The sequence below is a fragment of the Cetorhinus maximus genome, chromosome 8, assembly GCF_964194155.1.
Source record: "Cetorhinus maximus chromosome 8, sCetMax3.hap1.1, whole genome shotgun sequence".
Taxonomy (NCBI): domain Eukaryota; kingdom Metazoa; phylum Chordata; class Chondrichthyes; order Lamniformes; family Cetorhinidae; genus Cetorhinus; species Cetorhinus maximus.
The window spans coordinates 131,006,258-131,028,286 of record NC_135886.1 but is presented as its reverse complement, the minus strand read 5'-3'; the positions used below and the strand labels follow the sequence as shown (position 1 = coordinate 131,028,286).

Sequence of the window (22,029 nt, the reverse complement as noted above, 5' to 3'; positions counted from 1 at the left end):
GCGCCTTGGTTTTTATTTCATAGCGAATGAAATTACCCCGGAGGAAAAGCAGAAAGCCATCCTTTTGAGTGTATGTGGTAGCAAGACATATAATCGCATCCGCAGCCTCACTGCCCCAAACGCGTCCAATTCTAAGTCCTTTAATGAATTAGTAGACCTCGTGAAAACGCATTTCCAGCTGAAGGCATCCATAATAATGCAGAGGTTTAAGTTTAATTCCAGAGTTAGGGTGCCGGGAGAGTCCATCGCAACCTATGTAACAAGGCTGAAGCGGTTAATAGAACATTGCGACTTCAGGGACACACTAAACGATATGCTGCGGGACCGATTGGTTTGTGGAGTTCAGGACGACACCATCCAGCCACGTTTACTTGCTGAGGTCAACATCGATTTGAAGCGCGCCCTGGAAATATCATTCGCCATGGAAAGTGCTGTGAGAGACTCACAGGCTTTGCAACATACACAACATGTCGCTGTTCTTCATGTGGGGTGGGAAACAGACAAAGACAGAAATCAGATTAGAAAAGGTTAACCCGACACTGGAGCTCAAGAAGCTAGAATGAAGAGCATTGGATGCCGCAAACATACTATAAACCATTAATGGGTTTATTCACCGCCAATAGCATCAGCAAGAAAACAACACTGGGCTTTGATATTATCTATTCATGAGTATACTTTCTGTATTGTCCTGACCTACATATTGCAAATGCAGACGCACTCAGTCATCTCCCGTTGCCGGATAGCATTGTACATGCTCCAGCGCCACAAGAAGTTGTACTATTACTGAATTTCTTGGATTCTTCACTTGTGTGTGCGAAGCAAATTAGCAATTGGACGAACAGAGATCCAATTTTGTCGAAAGTCAGACACCTTGTTTTGCAGGGATGGTCAAATGCACCTGTATCTGAAGAGATGAGACCCTTCCATGCCCAAGAAACAGAGTTAAGTTGTCAAGATGGAATTTTGTTGTGGGGATCAAGAGTTGTCGTCCCTTCACAAGGGAGAGAACTACTCTTGGCAGAGCTTCACAGTGCACATCCAGGCATTTCGAAGGTGAAGATGCTTGCATGAGACTATGTCTGGTGACCAGGCATTGACAGTGACATTGAAAGCGTGGTCAAGCACTGTCTCCATTGTCAGCAACAACAGAAGTTGCCTGTTTCAGCTCCCCTGCATCCATGGGAGTAGCTTGGTTGACCTTGGGTTAGACTACATATCGATTATGTAGGACCATTCTTAGGTACCGTGTTTTTGTTGATCGTAGATGCACATTCTAAATGGATAGATGTATACAAAGTCAGATCACCAACAGCAAGCACAACTATCAAGAAGCTGCGTCATTGTTTTAGTATACATGGCCTACCGGAAACCATCACTTCTGATAACAGTACAGCCTTTATCAGTACAGAGTTTCAGAGACTCATGAATTTAAATGGAATCAGACATATTATTATCTGCTCATCTCCACAATCACCACACCACACCCTCAATGTGTCTCTCCCCTGGCCCCCCACCCCCCACCACCCCCACCCCCCCCCACCCACCTTAAACCAATTTATATTTCTCCCTTCTTCTAACTATGCTCCAGTTCTGCCGAAGGGCCATGAAGGCTCGAAACGTTAACTGATTTCTTCTCCGCCGATGCTGCCAGACTTGCTGAGTTTTTCCAGGTAATTCTGTTTTTATATTAAAACAGCCCCATACCATCCCTCATCAAAAGGTTTAGCTGAGAGAGCTGTGCAAACTTTCAAACCTGGAATGAAGAGGTTATCAGGAGGTACTCTAGAAACTCAACTTTCCCACTTTCTTCTCAGTTACCATATAGTGCCTCATTCGACTACAGGTTCAACACCATCTGAATTGTCGATGAAATGTTGTCTACGTACAAGGTTAAGTCTGGTGTTTCCTAACATAGGGGGGAAGGTAGAGAGGAATCAGAGTAATCAAGAATTGAATCACGATATTCATAGAAAAGCTCCCACAGTCACTGGAGGAGACACAGTATTCATGCGGGATTTCGGAAGTGGACATTGTCAGGTTCCTGGAGCCATTGTCTCAGAGACTGGTCCCTTATCCTTCCAGGTGAAAGTGGAACACAGAATTGTTCGAAAACATGTGGACCATATTCGTGATAGATGACGTTCCAACAATCAACTATTCTGCCTGTGATTAACATCGAACCATTAATCCCTGAGGTGACAGATCAACCTAGAATGGACATGCCCGATGTCTCTGTAGAGTTGTATAGATCTGAGCTGCCACTTTCTTATGATGTATCTTGTGCTGCAGTTCCTGATTATATCAATCCTGTGGAAGAACCTCAAGTGGTAGAGCTACGCTGCTCTAACTGAACGACGAAAGCACCTCAAAGACTTAATCTTTAATCACCTGAAGTTGTATATATGTATATGTTGTTGGGTATTCAAATGTTCTCTGTAAATAGAAACTGTAAAAAACTAAAGGGGGAGGAAATGTAGTAACTGAAGGTATAGTCTCTCCTGCTGTCTATCAGAGGTCATGTGATGTTCTTGGGGGCTCCGACCAATGAGCCCTAAACGCGGGTAGTCCGGGGGGTGGGGCTTCCTGACAAGGATCCTGCTTGAGCATGTAGCATCTGAAAAGCTCTCTGTAATAAAATTGATCTGTTTCTTATTGAAACCTGCCCGGTCCGTCAAGTCATTGCAGTCATTAAAAGCAAAGATTATCAGGTCATTGAACTCATTAGTGTTTATGGGATCTTGCTGTGCAAGAAAGGCTGCTGTGCTTCCTGACAAAAGTGGCTGCATTTCAAAAATCCTTTGCTGGCCTTGGGACATTCTGAGGTATTGAAAGGGGATATACAAAAACAACTTATTTCTTTGAATGTAGAACTCTAGCAAGAATAGAATGAGTGTCGTATTTGTGTACAAGTCAAGCTGCATATTCAAAAGTGTTAACTGACAGTACCGTACAATGTTCATAAACTCATTCCATCTTATACCAAGTAAGATCACTAACAGTCAATCAAATCAATCACTGGGTTTTTGGCAGAAATGCTTTAAAGTTCAAGCCACAATCATCCAATTTGCACTTTAGAAACCTTTCGGATGTCACATTGAGTAACAGACTGGCTGGCCCTGAATTCAGTTCACAACAACAGTATGCAGTTCAGATTATTGCAAGGTCAAAATATAAACTGGACACCACAACCTTCTCAAGGATAGATGCTGGCATTACCGGTGATACTCATATTCCAAGAACAAATCTTTTTTTTAAATTGTTTAACTTTCTCGGGGTATCACCTCAGATATTGCTGTCCATTCCTTTAACATTTTACTCACTGTTTAAGGTTCACTAGACCTAAATCAAAGAACACATTGTAGAGAAAGCTCTGAAGAGTCATATCTGACTCAAAACGTTAACTCTATTTCTCTCGCCACAGGATGCTGCCGCCCTGCTGAACTTTTCCAGCACTTTCTGTTTTTATTTCAGATTTCCAGCATCCGCAGTATTTTGTTTTTATTTGTATCATATTATGCGGGTTGTGTTTGTGGGAAAAGGGGAGAGCTGAGGGCTAAATGGCCTTTTGCCACTCCAAATTATCATGTATTTTTCACTGATAATGGCCCATGAAGAGCTGTCATTGATTGGTTAGGCCTGTGTGTATTAAACGATTGATGTTAGCGTAATGAATTGGTTTGGGCTGGCACTTCCTGTTTAAGTTTCGAGGCTGCAGTCAGGAGAGAGGGCGAGTGTACGTGTGTGTGAGAGCAAATAGACCCTGTTTTAATTTTCAATGTAGGGTCAGACTTTAACCTGTGATTCTGCTCTATTACCCAATGTGGCCAGTACACAGAGGATTCTTCTGCAGCCCCTGTCTTCCATGAGAAAGGTCGGCCTGGTGTTCACTAAAGATTTTTCTTTCTTGCTAAATAATCTGTTGTAAATAATCCCGTTGTAGATAACCTGCTTGTGGCATTAGTTATGTGCATTGACCAGGAATTGGATCTGACCACCTCACCTCCCTCGTGTCCAGGAAAATTCTACTGAACTACAATAATTTTAAACATTTTTAATATTGCATTATAAATATGCAATTTTTAACCAGGTTATAAGCATTTCCGTTTATGCTGCAAGTGTGTTCCACCTTACGGAGTAGATGTTTTTGTTACCTCTCAGCTTGACCATTTTGATGCAGTCCCAGCTGGTCTATCCTTTGTAAACCTGAGCTCAGCTAACCTTCTGCTGCCTGTATCCTCATCACACTGAGTCCCCTTTACCAGTCACTCTGTGCTCACTGACCTACGTCGGCTTGCAATCTGCCACTGCTTTGAGTTTTAAATTCCCAGGCTTGTGTCACCATCACTCCGCCCCCATCTCTCTAATGTCCTCCAGCCCCACAGCCCTCTGAGATTTTTTTTGTTTCTTTTTATTATTTCACAGGATGTGGGTGTCGTTGGCAAGGCCAGCATTTGTTGCCCATCCCTAATTGCCCTTGAACTGAAAGGGCTTGCTAGGCCACTTCAGAGGGCAGTTAAGAGTCAACCGCAATGCTGTGGGTCTGGAGTCACACGTAGGCCAGACCAGGTAAGGACGGCAGATTTCCTTCCCTAAAGGGGCATCAGTGAACCACAAGGCTTTTTAGAACAATTGATGGTAGCTTCATGGTCACCAATCCTGCTTTACATTACAGATTTATTAATCGTATTTAAATCCCGTGCAGCTACCAAGTGGGATTCAATCCCAGGTCCCCAGGGCCTTAGCCTGGGCCTCTGGATTACTAGTTCAGTGATGTTGGGTGGCATCCTCCCAAAGTGAAAGTAAGTGCGTGGCAGGTGGTTATGACATCCCCCTGCCTAACGTCCGTAATGGTGGCAACTCGTGCCCCATTCTGCGCTTGGAGCCTCATTAGTTATTCTGAGGCGCGTTTCGCTCCGAATCACCTGGTGGGTCAGGAGCTGATTCGTCCGCCCAGCGTCAGCTGATGGGTTCGAATGTCCGGGCGCCATATTTAAATGTAAGTCCAACGCACGACCTCAGTCTCTACAGCCCACCAGAGATGTCTGCAGCCCGCAGGAGAAAGGCCGAGAGCCTCAGCACAAAGTCTACGCCCTGCTTCACCCACCAGGCCCTAGCCAGAGGGGTGCAGGAGCAATGGCACGTGCTCTACCCCACAGGTGGCTGCAGGAAGCACAGCAGCCTCACCTCTCGGTGCCTGGGGCACCGTAGCGGAGCAGGTCAGCGCGGCTGGCACCCGTGCCCAAAGTGCCACCCAGTGCAGGAAGAGGGTAAATGATCCATTCTGCTCTGCCAGGGTAAGTCATCTTTCAACACCCTCCAATATCAAAGTCTCATCATGCACTCAAACGGCTGCTCTCTTCAGGGGTTTCATGCAACCATTAGCGGGGGACGCATATCAATACTCGTTCTCCCACCAAGACATTCACATCATCACCATCTGTCGCGTTGCTCACACTCCATCCCCTGGCCCCTCTGGGGAAGGTTCATCACACACACACACAGGGGACATGCATCTCACCCAAGCTCTGCTCCACCCCTTCTAATCATGTCCTTATTTCTTCTCCATTAAGGCCAAGCTGGCACACAACAGGTGTGAGAACGTGCAGACCTGGGGAGGGGCTCCGACATCCTCACCCTCAGTGAGTGTGAGGAGGCTGCAGCTGAGCTGGCTGGGGAGGGCAGGGATCGCTCCTGTGAGGAAGGGGAGATCGGCCTCTCCCAGCAATCTAACACGGATCACAGCTCCATCACTTCATCAAATCCTGATGTTCGCAGTGAGTCTTATCTAGATCATGCTCATTAACTGAAACTCTCTTTTCTATTTTCTAGGCACAAGCACATTGAGGCCCCCAGGCCAGTCCAGCCCCCAGACCTCATCCAAGGACGAAGCTCTGGAAGAACCATCACAGCGCTCACACGCACCCTCCATCAGCTCCACACACCCGTCAGTGGAGCACAGCTGTGGTTTGGGCTCAGGCTCACTTTCTGGGGAACCCCTCACTGACACACACCTGCACCAGTCGGAGGCAGGGACAGCCCAGGTCTCCAGCACTCGGAGGGCAGCTGGAGACCAGCCACCAGCTCGGTCCGAGTCAGGTGATGAGCCTAAGCGGCCACCCAATCTATGCTGGAGATGCAACGACAAGTGGTGGAACATCAGGCAGAGATTCGGCAGTCACTCAGCAGACAAGGGTGAACAGTGGGGGAGTCCGTCCACGTTCTGCCTGATGTCTTGGCTCCGACATGCGAGCACCTCGAGGTCACCAAGGGAAGACTGGCGACCACCATGGAGACCTTGGCCCAGCAGGTCTTGCCGGATTTGCACTCAGCCACACAGCCTGGTGGGCACCATCAAGATGTAGGTGACATGGCGACGAGGCACCTTGACCTCCCTCCAGGTGCACCATCTCCTGCAGGAGTCAGGGCGGGGCCCTCGGTCACCCACCGGGAGGATAAGCGTCAACTGAACAACCTGGGGGCCTCCTCTCAGGACACTCCCAAGGGTGTGCAGCTGCTCACAGCCCCTTCTGCCTGTGACCCCATCCACTCCAGCTTCTCAGGCTGCCGGGGGTGCTTCTGCCCCTGAGCAGGTGACCCTTATCAGGCGGGGGCCTTCCTGGCCTCGAGCCACCAGAAGACATCCACCAAGGTCAGCACAGACATCAGAACGCCGAATGCAGCAGTCAGCAGGCTGCCTCCACCTCTGCTGCGGATGTCAGGGTTGCACCCAGGTGTGGTGCTAGAGTTAGGAAAGTTAAGAAAGATTGATGTCACTTTTGGGTCACGAGTGTGCTATACATGTAAATAAATTACACTTTTGTTAATACATTTGATGGTTATCTGAATGTTCCTGTCAACTGAAGGCGTTGTGATTTTGTACTTTGGCATCCTCTTATTTCGAGGTTTAGCTCTCCTCCCACTCAGTGATAGTGTCCCACTGTGAGATTCACATTCCTGTGATCTCAACCTCAGTTGAGTTCGTATCTGCACACCTTGTGTGATGTCAGGTAGATGTGTTTAAATCTTTATTGGAAGTTTGTGATATACGCGTTTCCAACCCTTCTTCCTCGGAACACCATTGAGTGAGGGCAGCTCATCAGCATTGATCATATAGCAGCTTTTGTGTCTCCTCAGTGGTAGTGGCAGAAGAAAAGACATGCACGGGAGGAGGAGATTCCTAGGCATGTCCACATCTCAGTGGCAGCAGCGTTGGCATCATTAGATGGCGGCGAAAGCTTCTCTCACATCGATCTTGTTCCCAAGTGGGCTCTCAGTTCCCAAAGTGAGCTCACTCACAGGGGCCCCCCTGACCAAAGCAAAGATCATGGCCTGGCAATTCATGAGGCAAGTGTGAATGCAGAACTCATTCTCGCTGCAAGTGGGTGGACATTCCCTGAGTTGAAACAAATTGGCATTGAGGGCTAGGAGAGATGTGGCTATACTCCCTCACTTGGCTTTACTCTCCCTGGAACCTGTCAGCAACTAACGTATCACAGCCACGTCTCCCACGTCTTCCTTCCTCCAAGGCGTGATCGCACTCATGCTGACCCTCAGCATCCTCCTGAGGCTCATGGGCCTCTGGATCTTCATCCTCCTTCAAGTCATCCTCTGGCAGGGAGTCACCTCTTTGTATAGCCAGATTGTGAATGGCGCAACACACTGTGATGATGTGGGGAAACCCTGTCGGGAGTGAGTCAACTGAACGGTCCAAGCATCCGAAGCACTTCTATAAGGGAGCGCGTGGATCTGTGAGCAGCGATGTACCTCTCCTCGGAATGACTCTGAGGACAAAGCACCGGTGTCATCAGCCAGTGTTTCAGTGGGTTCCCCTTATCCCCAAGCAGCCACCCCTGCAGATGTAATGGGCCCGTGAAAACCTCAGGCACCTGGGAGTGACTCGGGGTGTAGGAGTCATGGCAACTCCCAGGTACCAGGCACAAACGTGCAGTATGAGCTTCCGGTGATCACACACCAGTTGTACATTGATGGAATGATAACCCTTGTGGTTTATAAACATTAGGGGCTGCTGTCATGGAGCCCGTACAGCCAAATGGGTGCAGTCTATTGCACCCTGCACTCTTGGGAAGCCTGAGCTGGCAAAGCTGGTGAATCTGCCAGCCTGGCTATTTTCATCCAGAGCAAACCTGACATAACAGGTCTTCCTGCAAAGGACATCTGTGACCTCCTTGATGCATCATTATGTTGTGGACTGAGAGATGCCGCACAGATCGCCTGTTGATCCTTGGAAAGAACCAGAGGCCAAGAAATTGAGTGCAGCGGTCACCTTCAAAGCCACTGACAGGGGATACCCTCCAACTCCACATGGCATCAGATCTTCATTAAGAATGTGATGTACCAGATCTCGGGATAAGCACAGATGTACACAGCATTGCCTCTCACTCATTTGTAAATAGGAGACTCTTGGACAATAAACCCTAGGTCTGGTGAGTCACCCCCATTGTCTGGGTCTCTCCTCCTGACCCTCCTGTTCATGCTGTGGCTCTGTTTGACCATGTCCCTCAGGCTGGACCTGTGTGCAGAATCGCCTCTCCCTCCTTCACCTCCTCCATTGCATTAGGACCCTGACAACGGCAGCATTGAGCCCTGGATCCATATCTGCTTTTGCCTTCTCTCTGAAAGGAAACATTGAAGACATTAATGATTCAAGAGACATAGTTTTTCCTGCCCTACTTGCAAGGTGGCTGATGCCGCCTTGTCCCTCAAGACACAAGCACACACATCGAGGTGACCAAGATGGCATCACAGATATGTAACATCTTGAGCCCTGTGTTGGTTGCTAAAGTTTAAGTGAGATGATTGACCCAACCTAGCTCTGTGCTCCAATCTCCGATGTGGCATATTAATGATCAATGAGTGGATGTGGTTTGGCCCATTAGGAGTGTCACATCTGGTAAACACATGACAGGCCTTCATTGATGGAATGCCGTATATGATACAGCTGCATCTCCCTCACTATTGCCTGCATTCCCAAATTCTACATTCCTATTACTCTTGAGATGCAGCGACTGTGATGAGAAGCTACTGAGTTCTGAGTAGCACTATAACAGTGCGAATGAAGCCATTGGCTTTAAGTGGCTCTCATCGTAAGGAGGTCTTCCTCCTTTCTTTCTAAGCAGACTTCTGCTCACTCCGGCGGCAACAAGAGGTTAGAGGGCGACCCCAGAAAGGTCCCCCTCATGCTCGCCCTTCCCCCGACTGCCATTCCATAGCCTTCCCTCCCCGTTAACGCCCTCATGTTTTGTCAACCCAACCCGTCGCCTCACAGCCCACCCCCGGTTGAAGTGCTAGTCTCTGAAAGTGGAGGCCTGCATGAGTACCACAGCACAGTGGTGTTCCCCGGGACAATGAAAGCAAAAAGAGGGAGCAGGCCCGCCCTACAGCCCCAGCAGAGCAGCGTTCATCGCAACAAGACCGGTGCGGCGCTATGGCAGATATGTTCCACTCACCTTGAAGTTACCAGTGAACTGAGATCCGACATGTGCAGGTCACCCCTTTCCAAACCGGTTTGATGCCAACACAATTTTCCGCTGGTGTGACGGAAAGTTGGAAGGGGAGGCAAGATTCCGACGAGCAGCTGTTTTAATGAGCGTTCATGACATGCTAATGAATGCAAATGGCGTTCGGGCCACTAGACAGCGGGATAACCCACCCACCATAAACCCACTGTCGGGAGAATTGCGACCTGTTTTTTACCATGGTGGGTTTCTGATTTTTTATGCCTCCAGCCGGATTCTCCCACCGCGGGTGGGCTGGGTGAATTCCGCCTGTTATCACTACACCACATCTTCCCCTCTCTGCAATCCTCCATTTTTTTGGCCTCTTGTGCATCCCTTATTTTAATCACTCTAGCATTGGTGACTGTGTCTGCAGCTAACCAAGACCCTAAGCTCTAGAATTTCCTCCATAAACCTCTCCACCTCTCTCTCTCCTTCCTCCTTTGAGACACTTCTTCGGACCTACCTCTGACCATCTGTTCTAATACCTCTCTGTGGCTTGGCATTAATTTTTCTTTGTTAACGCTCTTGTAAAGTGCCTTGGAATGTTTTCCTCTGTTAAAGATGCTACGTATGTGCAAGGTGTTGTTGCTGTAATGCTGGCTTATGAAATGGTGCCATAGGCTTCCTCATGGTAACCTTTCTCCGTGTGCCTCATGCACTATCATCTCGATTTCAATCACTATCAGACAGGTCAGACGTCAGGGCTGCTCTGGCACTGTGGACAGACTCTGCCTGAACCTCGCACTTCATTTCCCTTCACGTTTCCCTGTCACTACACGTTGCCGTTCCCCTTTGAGCCTTGGTGAGCTTGCTACGGTTGGATTGAGATGTCTTCGTTGCCTCCCCAGTTGGAACAGACCTTTCTGTATCCCTCGTCCCTTTAAATCCGCCTCGTGTGCAGTTTTCTCCCACTAGGATCATCCCTAGACCCTTGTGCATAATGATTTGGATGGAAGCCAGAGAGGGAATAATTTCTCAATTTGCTGACTATACCACATCACAGGAGCGGGATGGGGTGGGGGTTTTAGCTCTGCCAAGTTGTGAGGATGAAGATGTGAGAGACTGCAGGAGGATAAAGGCAGGTTAGTGGAAGGAGCAGATAGGTGCTAAGTGTAGCTCGAAATAGATTATGATGAGTACGTTTTGATGGGAAGGGAAGGACACAGAACATAAGTAGGCTTTTAAAAGTTAAATAGCCAAAAGATTTGAGGAACCAATACAAAGATCTTTAACAGAAAGGGTGCAAGTATAAAAATGTTTCAGACTAAAACAGTAAAATGACATCCTGGGATTTACACATAAACAAAGAGGGGGTGGTGAATCTGTAAGCGACACTGATTATTCTGCTGCTGAGAGGAATATTGTGGGCAATTTTAGGCACCTTGTTACAGAACAGAAACTAGACCCATGGAAATGATGCAGTGTACTTGGATAATACTGCTGGGATTTGATTATAATGAGATTTGAAAAAGCTATGGGAGATCTAGCTAATAGAAGCTTTGGAAATTCTGGAAAGGTTTGGGAGGGCAAATAATAAAAGAGGGTTTTGTCTGGTTGGTGAGCTGGTAACAAGGCAGCATCCATTTAGGATTAGCGCTGGAATTACAAACAGGGTAGAAAGTTCTATTTTGCTACAAAACGATTATTGGAAAATGGGATGTGAATCAGTTGTGATATCCAAATGGAAACTGGATAAATATTTTTTAAGAAAAACCTTAAGAGGTATGAGGCAAGAGCAGGGAAATGGGATTAGATTAATCCAGAGTGGAAGATGTACCAGTCTAGATAATCAAGAACAAATTATGGAATCATCAGATTGAATTGCAGCAGCACAGATGGTGGTCATTTGGCCCATTGAGGCTGTGCTGGCTCTTTTCAAAGAGAGATCCAGTTAGTTCCATTTCCTTGCTCTTTCCCTATATCCCTGCAATACTTTTCTCCTTCAAGTTGTTATCCAATTCCCTTTGAGAGTTACGATTGAATCTGGATCAATCAGGCAGTGCATTTCAAACCCTAACTACTTGTGTAAAAGAGAAAAACAATTTCTTCATGTCGCCTCTGGTTCTTTGGCCAGTTATTTTAACTCTGTGCCCTCTTGGTATCGACCCTTCAGCCATTGGAAATAGTTTCTCTTTATTCACTCTAAACCCTCCATGACTTTAAATATGTGTATCAAATCTCCCCTTCGCCTTCTCTGCTCTAAGAACAATCCCAGCTTTTCCAGTCTATCCACTTCATTGTAATCCCTCATCCCTGGACTCATTCTTTATTAACTGCTCTGTTAACCTGTCCTATGATCATGAGAACATATAGGAGCAGGAGTAGGCCACTCAGCCCATCAAGCCTGTTCTGCCATTCAATAGGATCATGGCTGATCTGATTATGGCCTAAATGCCACTTTCTTGTCTGTCACCCACAAACCTTGACTCACTTGTCAGTCAAAAATCTGTCTAACTCAGCCTTGAATATATTCAATGACACAGCCTCCAGCACTCTGGGGAAGAGAATTCCAAAGATTAATGACCCTCTGAGGGAGAAAATTCCTCCTCATCCTCACCTTAAATGGGAGGCCCTTTATTTTGAAACCGTGGCCCCTTGTTCTAGATTCCCCCATGTGGAGAAACATCCTCCCAGCATGTACCCTGTCAAGCCCCCTCAGAATCTTATGTTTCAATAAGATCACTTCTCATTCTTCTAAACTCCAATGAGTATAGGCCCAATTTGCTCAACCTGTCTTTATAAGGTAGCCCCTTCATTCCTCTCCTACCACCTACAAAGATTTATGCATAAGCACCCTGGGCCTCTCTGTTCTAACACCCCCTTTAAAATTGTACTATTTAGCATTGATTGTCTCTCATTCTTCCTACTAACTGTGATGGAATTTTCCAGGTGAATAGCTGTAGAATGGCTATGAGTGAAATGCAATTTATGGACGGTTGCGAATCTCATTGGTGGCAGAGTCTAGCTAGCAAACAATTGGTTTTGAAAACCAGTTTTAAGAATTTGGAGGATGGGGGGTGCAGCGGATGTTCACCAGACTGATTCCTGGGATGGCAGGATTGTCGTATGAGGGGAAATTGGGCCGACTAGGCCTATATTCACTGGAGTTTAGAAGAATGAGAGGGGATGTCATTGAAATGTATAAAATTCTGACAGGATTGGGCCGACTGGATGCAGGGATGATGTTTCCTGTGGCTGGAGACGGGGGGGGAGTCTAGAACAAGAGGTCACAGTCTCAGGATATGGGGTAGGCTATTTAGGACTGAGATGAGGAGAAACCTCTTCACTCAGAGGATGGTGAACCTGTGGAATTCTCTACCATGGAGGCCAAGTCACTGAATATATTTAAGAAGGAAATAGATAGATTTTTGGAGTCTAAAGGTGTCAAGGGGTATGGGGAGAGAGCGGGAGAATGGTGTTGAGATAGAGGATCAGCCATGATCATATTGAATGGTGGAGCAGGCTCGAAGGGCCGAATGACCTACTGCTATTTTATATGTTTCTATGTAACTGGGTACATTATTTTCAGGACAACTTGAAAGATGTATTACAGTCCATACTCTGTCTTGAGTTTGTTTCATCTATTGTGGATCAGTCAGACTGTGAGCCACTCAATGAATGGTTTTAATGAGTTAGGGGCAGGGAATGCACTGAAAGGAGAAATGGAAACTGGGACAGAGAGCTGACCTCTGCTTAAAATTGGAAGTGTAATATAAATTGGGTCTTAAACCCAGTCTCCACTAACTGCTATTTAGAGTGCAAAATAAATCTATGTTGTCAATTTGTGAAATAGGAATTTACATCCCAAATCTGAAAAACTAACAGATTAGGTTTAATTTTTTTAAATTAAAAATTTTGGGTCAACAGCACTTGCGGCCGAGACTGATATTTGTTTATCTTTTCCTTGCAGATTCGGATCTGAAATAGGTTTATTGTAGTTGGCCCTTTACTTTCGAAGGGGTTAACAAATCGTCCAATGAGAGTTGGCTGCCTGTCGTTCCGCCAGCCATACGCAGGCCTGGTAATGAACGGTGTGAAGACAGTGGAGACCCGCTGGCGACCTCTGCTGGCTGACTTGCAGGATTGCACCCTGGCCATTCACATAGCACACAAGGATTGGGAGGACATGGGATGGAGGGATGTCCTCACTCACATGTTGGGAATGAGCCAGTCCCAAATACAGAGCCTACTGGACGAAGGGGAGAAGTTTGGCAGAGGAGCAATTGTAGGTAAGATGAGGAATTCCATAATTCTGCTCCCTCTTAAAATTTGGCTCAGTTGTGTAAATGGAGTCTGCAGCAGGCCCCAGCACCCAACTTCTCATCTAATACACCCGCCCTCTCGCGTTCACAGCTGAGGTGGGAGAAGGAGTTGAAGAAATATTCTTCTCACAAAGAGTACACCACTCAACAAGTTGGATAATACATTGGCTTTCTTGCACCTAAATCAAGAAATGCTAGTTTGACTTGTCATAAATTAAATAACATTAGTGCTACAAAACCTTTTCCAATTGTTCACTGATATTTTTCCATGTGCTAACGCCTATCTTTTTGTCAATTACTTATATATTGCCTATCGCAAACATACAATTTGACATGAGCTTAAGAGACAAAGAAAGACTTGCATTTACATTGCGCCTTTCACAATCTCAGATAACCAACAATAAAGTATTTTTGAAGTAGGGGAGGCAGTGGCATTGTCACTGGACTAGTAATCCAGAGACCCAGGGTAATGCTCTGGGGACCCAGGTTCGAATCCCACCATGGCAGATGGTGCAATTGGAATTCAATAATAAACATCTGGAATTATAAGTCTAATGACAACCATGAAACCATTGTCGATTATCGTAAAAACCCATCTGATTCACTAATGACCTGAGGGAAGGAAATTTGCCTTCCTTCCCTGGTCTGGCCTACATGTGACTCCAGATCCACAGCAATGTGGCTGACTCTTAAATACCCTCTGAAATGGCCTAGCAAGCTACTCAGTTATATCAAACCGCTAGACAGTCAATAAAGAATTGAATTGGACGGACCACCCGGCATCGACCTAGGGACTGGAAACAACAATGGTAAACTCAGCCCTGTCAACCCTGAAAAGTCCTCCTTGCTAACATCTTGTGCCAAAATTGGGTGAGTTGTCTCACAGACTAGTCAAGCAACAGCCTGACATAATGTGTAAGGTATGATTCCCTGCTTATGACTATGTTCCAAACACTACCATCACCATCCCTGGGTATGTCCTGTCCCACTGGCAGGACAGGCCCAGCAAAGGTGGCGGCACAGTGGTATATGGTCGGGAGGGAGTTGTCCTGGGAGTCCTCAACATCAACTCCAGACCCCATTAAGTCTCATGGCATCAGGTCAAACATGGGCAAGGAAACCTCCTGCTGATTACCATGTACCTCCCTCTCCTCAGCTGATGAATCAATGCTCCTCCATGTTGAACACCACTTGGAGGAAGCACTGAGGGTGGCAAGAGCACAGAATGTACTCTGGGTGGGGGACTTCAATGTTCATCACCAAGTGCGGCTCGGTATCACCACTACTGACCGAGCTGGCCGAGAGCTAAAGGACATCGCTGCTAGACTGGGTTGTCAGCAGGTGGTGAGGGAACCGACAAGAGGGAAAAACATACTTGACCTCATCTGCCCATGACAGTATCAGTAGGAGTGACCACCGCACAATCCTTGTGGAGACAAAGTCCCGGCTTCACATTGAGGATACCCTCCATCATGTTGTGTGGCGTTACCACCGTGCTAAATGGAATTGATTTCAAACAGATCTAGCAAGTCAAGACTGGGCATCCATGAGACGCTGTGGGCCATCAGCAGCAGCAGAATTGTACTCGAACACAATCTATAACCTCATGGCCCGGCATATCCCCCACTCTACCATTACCATCAAGCCAGGGGATCAACACTGGTTCAATGAAGAGTGCAGGAGGGCATGCCAGGAGCAGCAACAGGCTACCTAAAAATGAGGTAGCTACACCAAATGGTGAAGCTACACCAAAGGACAACTTGGGTGCCAAACAACATAAGCAGCAAGCAATAGACAGGGCTAAATCATCCCACAATCAATGGATCAGATCTAAGCTCTGCAATCCTGCTGCATCTAGTCGTGAATGGTGGTGGACAATTAAACAACTCACTGGAGGAGGAGGCTCCACAAATATCCTCATCCTCAATAATGGGGGAGCCCAGCACATTAGTGCAAAAGCATTTGCAACAATCTTCAGCCATCTCGGCCTCCTCCAGAGGTTCCCAGCATCATAGATGCCAGTCTTCAGCCAATTCAATTCACTCCACGTGATATCAAGAAATGGCTGAAGGCACTGGATACTGCAAAGGCTATGGACCCTGACAATATTCCAGCAATAGCACTGAAGACTCGTGCTCCAGAACTTGCTGCACCCCTAGCCAAGCTGTTCCAGTACAGTTACAACACCGGCATCTACCCGGCAATGTACATAATTGCCCAGGTACGTCCTGAACACAAAAAGGAGACAACCAACTCAGCCATCAATCTACTCTCAATCATCAGTACAGTGATGGAAGAGGTCATCAACAGTGCTATCAAGCAGCACTTGCTTAACAATAATCTGCTCACTAACGCTCAGTTTGGGTTCCGCCAGGGCCACTCAGCTTCTGACATCATTACAGCCTTGGTTCAAACTTGGACAAAAGAGCTGAACTCCAGAGGTGAGGTGAGAGTGACTACCATTGATATCAAGGCCACATTTGACCGGGTGTGGCATCAAGGAGCCCAAGCAAAACTGGAGTCAATGGGAGTCGGGGGGAAAACTCTTCACTGGTTGGAGTCATACCTAGCACAAAGGAAGATGGTTGTGGTTGTTGGAGGTCAGTCATCTCAGCTCCAGGACATCACTGCAGGAGTTCCTCAGGGTAGTGTCCTCAGCCCAGCTATCTTCAGCTACTTTATCAATGACCTTCTTCCAACACAAAGTCAGAAGTGGGGATGTTCGCTGATGATTGCACAATGTTCAGCACCATCCACGGCTTCTCAAATACTGAAGCAGTCCATGTCCAAATGCAGCAAGACTTGGACAATATTCAGACTTGGGCTGACAAGTGGCAAGTTACATTCATGCCACATAAGTGCCAAGTAATGACCATCTCCAACAAGAGAGAATCTAACCATCGCCCCTTGACATTCAATGGCATTACCATTGCTGAATCCCCCATTATCAACATTACTGGGGTTACCATTGACCAGAAATTGAACTGGACTAGCCATTTAAATACTTGGCTAGCAGAGCAGGTCAGAGGCTCGTAATTCTGTGGCGAGTAACTCACCTCCTGACTCCCCAAAGCCTGTCCACCATCTACAAGGCACAAGTCAGGAGTGTGATGGAATACTCCCCACTTGCCTGGATGAGTACAGCTCCAGCAACACTCAAGAAGCTCAACACCATCCAGGACAAAGCAGCCCACTTGATTGGCACCACATCCACAAACATTCACTCCCTCCACCACTGACATACAGTAGCAGCAGTGTGTACCATCTACAAGATGCACTGCAGGAATTCACCAAGGCTCCTTTGACAGCACCTTCCAAACCCACAACCACTACCATCTAGAAGGACAAGGGCAGCAGATAAATGAGAACACCACCACCTGGTATTTCCCCTCCAAGCCACTCACCATCCTGACTTGGAAAAATATTGCCATTCCTTTACTGTCGCTGGGTCAAAATTCTGGAACTCCCTCCCTAACAGCGCTGTGGGTGTACCTACACCACATGGACTGCAGTAGTTCAAGAAAGCAGCTCACCACCACCTTCTCAAAGGCAATTAGGAATGGGCAATAAATGTTGGCCTATCCAGCGACACCCACAATCCATGAAGGAATAAAAAAAAAGTGTTGCAGTGTAAGAAACAGCAGCTAATTTGCACACAGCAAAATAATGATAAAGATAATATAGTATTCTTAGTAATAAGAAAGATTCCCAAGGATAGATAAGGGTCACCTTCTATTATTTTCTTCCTATTCTCGTTTCTGCAAGTGAGATGTTCTGCTGCAGCTCTGTTCTGCACTTACTAGCAGCCATCTGTTGCCTGTATCTCATCAAAGTGACAATCCCTCCTGGCTCGGATGCTGAGGCCACACCTTTCCTATCTCAGCTGAGGTCTAACAGCATTCTGGGGATTGAACATGTGACCTTATCCACACATGTGTCATCTCCAGATCCAATACTCTCCTCATCGACTTCCTATCCTCTGCTCTTTGTAAACTTCAGCTCACTTCCCAAGGTTCTGCCACATGTACCCTACCCCATGTCAAGTCCCAGCTTCTCACCTCTGTTGTGCTCACTGTGCTTTGTGGGCCTCAGTCCCCTAAGCCTTCAATTTAAAAATTCCCATCCTCACATTTAAGTCCCTTAATTGTTTTGCCTCTCCCTGCCTCTGTAACTACCTTCAACCCTCCCCAGACTCGCCATTGTTCTGACACTGGCCTTTTCTGCACCATCTCCATTACTTTGCCCCACCATTAGTAGCCATGGTTTCGGTTATCTAGGACCTAAACTCAGGAATTGCCTCCCTAACCCCTCTCTGCCTATCCATCTCCAAAGCTTTAGGTTACTGCTGCTATTATCTTCTCCTTTGCCTTTCTGGCAATTGTTATTTGAATACACTTATGTGAAGTGCCTTGGGAGATTTTTCAAAAGGCTCTGTATAATTGTGAGTTGTTGAGAATATCCTGGATCATGTGACTTAGTGCCATAATCTGGTGTATTTAACAGTTTTGAGTGTCATTGTAAATTGACTCAATAGCACAAATCATCAGGTTGTTTACATTGATGATTATTGTTAAAAAAAATAAAGTAGATTTGTCTGCTGGTGTGTTTACTGCTGCAAAACCTACTGCCATTTCAGCATCCTTTGCTGTGATGTAGAGTAGACAGTGTTGGCTCTGTCACCCAATGCAGCAACTGCACTGCAACAGAACTCAAGAGTGGCCTCCCTGAACTGTGAATTGTCAGCTTTTGCTGTGTCATCAGTGAAGTTTCAACAGTACGTGAAAGGGAAGCAGGAAAGTATAAGGGAGGAGAGCACAACCATACCCTATGGCTCTTGTCTTTAGTGTAGAGGTGGGGTAAACCTTCTCTGCTGGGAGCACAGTTTGAGCTGAATAAGGCAAGTAAGGTCAGGGCAACTAAATCAGATACAAAAACAGAATTACCTGGAAAAACTCAGCAGGTCTGGCAGCATCGGTGGAGAAGAAAACAGTTGACGTTTCAAGTCCTCATGACCCTTCGGCAGAACTGAAGTATAGTTAGGAGAGAGGTGAAATATAAGCTGGTCTAAGGTGGGGGGGCGGGGGGAGAGAGAAGTTGAGGGTGGGGTGGTTGTAGGGATAAGCAAGCAGTGATAGGAGCAGATAATCAAAAGATGTCACAGACAAAAGGATCAAAGAGGTGTTGAAGGTGGTGATATTATCTAAGAAAAGTGCTAATTAAGAATGGATGGCAGGACACTCAAGGTACAGCTCTAGTGGGGGTGGGGTGGAAAGACTAACAAAGTATTAGTTGTAGATTTAAAAATAATGGAAATAGGTGGGAAAAGAAGAATCTATATAAATTATTGAAAAAAAAGGGAGGGGGAAGAAACGGGGTGGGGATGGGGGGAGGGGGAGTTTAAGATCTAAAGTTGTTGAATTCAATATTCAGCCCGGAAGGCTGTAAAGTGCCTAGTCGGAAGGTGAGGTGCTGTTCCTCCAGTTTGCGTTGGGCTTCACTGGAACAATGCAGCAAGCCATGTTGGGCAGACATTTCCTTTGAGAATATCTAAGTTTCTATGTGGAGATTGCATCTTATAAACCTTGACATTTAATGCTGATATAAAGATTGTGACAGCTTAGGAAAATAGGCCTTTCTTGATAACGATACCTCCTCCCCAGCAGACCCTCATTGTAAACGGTTATATTCAGTAAAATGATGAACACATCAAACTGTCTTCACCATTGCCCCAAAATAAAATTCCTCTCTGTGTGCACTATAGGCTTAGTCGACGTTGGAGACACCTGGCAGTGCCCGAGTGACTCGGGTCCTGAGGAGCTGAGGAATTTGGAGATACAGGCCGTCCTACAAGGGCTGGAACACAAATATCTCACCACTTTGTCCAATCCACGATGGCTGCTTGAGCCAATCCCAGCCAGAGGACACAAGGATGTCTGGATGGTGGATATTCCTGACGAACTGATTCCCTGATGGCCACAGGCAGCAAACTTAAAACCGTCTGATAGATGGCAAGAGTGTGCCGAACTATTGTGATGAGAAACTGGAAAAAGTAACTGCCTGCCGACTGAGATACCTGGAAAATATTACTTTTAATTCCCTAGTATTTTTTTTGTAATGTTGTTTTTCTTTGTGTATTGCTGCTTTTAGGTATGTGGGGAAAAAAATAAATTGTGGAACACAAGATCTTTCCCACCCCCCCCAAAAAAAGCTGTGTTGTTGTATTTGTCACAAATTTATATATAATTTGTTGTATTTTATATGCGGTAATTTTTTACAACAGTTACTTGTTGTACAAGATTATTGATCAATGTCTGAGAGATGGCAGGTGGGTTTTATTGTGACAAGGGTCACCCATACTGGAGACAAATTCACAAGGAGATGAGCCATAAATGGCCTCCTTTTCTCCCGGTAAACGGTCAAATAACTTGACATCAGCATCGACTCCATAGAGTGTGGGATTACAGACTGAGCTAAATCCATCCCCCTCTCCACTCCCTTTCTTAAAGAGAAGGCACAAGAGGCACAACCAAGTTCCTTTTGAAAGATAACCTAAGTTAACTAAATGGTGAGATTAGGGCATTAGATGATGCCCGGTAAGCATGAAAAACAGTCAGTGAGCTGATAGACACTTCATGTTGATGTTAAGGCTCATCCAAACATTAGCTACAGTTTGAAACGTAAGCAGTTGGATAATACTGAAGCCCTTTTGTGGTGGGCTGTTGGGAATATGGAATTAAGCAAAGCCCATATTCCTCAAAGGGGGAGAGAGCATTAAAGAAAGAAGCGGTCAACCAATTTTTTTTCTTTCTTTCCCAAAAATAACAAACTATAAACAGTGAAATCAAGAGGTTTCTTTTGGGATCCACTGGCGACAGATGCCACCCTAGCAAAGACTGTATCCTGGTTCTCGAATGGGGCACCTGTTAAGTTGCTGAAGTTTGAAATTAAAGGCAAACAACAATTGCATTCCATGAATCTGAATTATGCTAGTAGGATTCTGCAGGTATTTGAAAAGGAATAGAGTAAGTAGAGTGAGTGTTGGTCATCTAGAGAGTGCCAGTGGGGAGTTAATAGTAGATACTAAGGAAATGGCAGAAGAAATAAACAAATATTTTGCTTCTGTGTTCACTATAGAGGATACAAAAAACATTCCAGTAATAGCTGCAAATCAAGAGGTGAAAGGAAGAGAGGAACTTGGTGAAATTGAAATCGCTAGGGAAACGGGACTGAGCAAATTGATGGAGCTAGCACATCTCCAGGTCTCGATGGACTACTTCCTAAGGTGTTAAAAGAGGTGGCTAATGAGGTAGTCAGTGTGCTGGTGTTAATTTTCCAAAATTCGCTAGATTCTGGAAAGGGTTCCATCAGGCTGGAAAGTAGCAAATATAACCCTTCTATTTAAGAAAGGAGGGAGGCAGAAAACAGGAAATTATAGGCCAGTTAGTTTGACATCTGTGGTAAGGAAGTTGTTAGAATCGATCATTAAGGAGCTTATAGCTGGGCACTTAAAAGAGCTCCAGGCAATCGGGAAGAGTCAACACAGTTTTGTGAAAGGAAAATCATGTTTAAATAATTTATTGGAGTTTTTTCAAGGAGTAACATGCGCAGTAGATAAAGGGGAGCCTGTACTTGGGTTTCCAGAAGGTATTTGATAAGGTGCCACATCAAAGGTTATTACAGAAAATAAAAGCGCATGGTTTAGAGGGTAACATATTAGCATGGATAGAAGATTGGCTGGCTGGCAGAATGCAGAGAGTATGCTTAAATGGGTCTTTTTCAGGTTGGCAGGATGCGATGACTGGAGTCCCCCAGGGGTCTGTGCTGAGGCCTCAACTTTTTACGATTTACATCAATGACTTAAATGAGGGGAGTGAGGACATGGTAGATAAATTTGCAGATGACACAAAGATAGGTAGGAAAGTATGTTGTGAAGAGGACATGAGGAGGTTGCAGATGGATATAGATAGGTTGAGTGAGTGGGCAAGGATCTGGCAAATGGAGTTTAATGTGGGAAATTATGAAGTTGTTCACTTTGGCAGGAAGAACAAAAAAGCAGAGTATTACTTAAGTGGAGAACGGCTGCATAATTCTGAGGTGCAAAGGAATCTAGGTGTTCTAGTAGATGAGTCACAAAAGGTTAGTATGCAGGTACAGCAAGTAATTAAGAAGGCTAATGGAATGCTATCCTTTATTACAAGAGGGATTGAACATAAAAGTAAGGATGTTCTGCTTCAGTTATACAGGGCGTT

At 45.9% G+C, this 22,029-nt stretch overlaps 1 protein-coding gene across 1 annotated transcript; it reads left to right on the top strand.

Annotated features, from left to right (window-relative positions):
• Positions 1-3,714: 3,714 nt before the first annotated feature.
• Positions 3,715-20,746, top strand: LOC144683988 (protein EOLA1). The gene is made up of 3 exons (XM_078547647.1): positions 3,715-3,871; positions 13,429-13,747; positions 19,542-20,746. The coding sequence occupies exons 2-3, from the start codon at positions 13,495-13,497 to the stop codon at positions 19,748-19,750; spliced, it is 462 nt and encodes a 153-aa protein (XP_078403773.1). The 5' UTR covers positions 3,715-3,871; positions 13,429-13,494; the 3' UTR covers positions 19,751-20,746.
• The last annotated feature ends 1,283 nt before the right edge of the window (positions 20,747-22,029 follow it).

Excerpts from the sequence above, each read along its gene's own strand:
- LOC144683988 (XM_078547647.1), top strand. The coding sequence starts at position 13,495 with ATGAGAGTTGGCTGCCTGTCGTTCCGCCAGCCATACGCAGGCCTGGTA. Across the intron at positions 13,748-19,541 it reads TGGCAGAGGAGCAATTGTAG|GCTTAGTCGACGTTGGAGAC; the intron begins GTAAGATGAGGA and ends TGTGCACTATAG.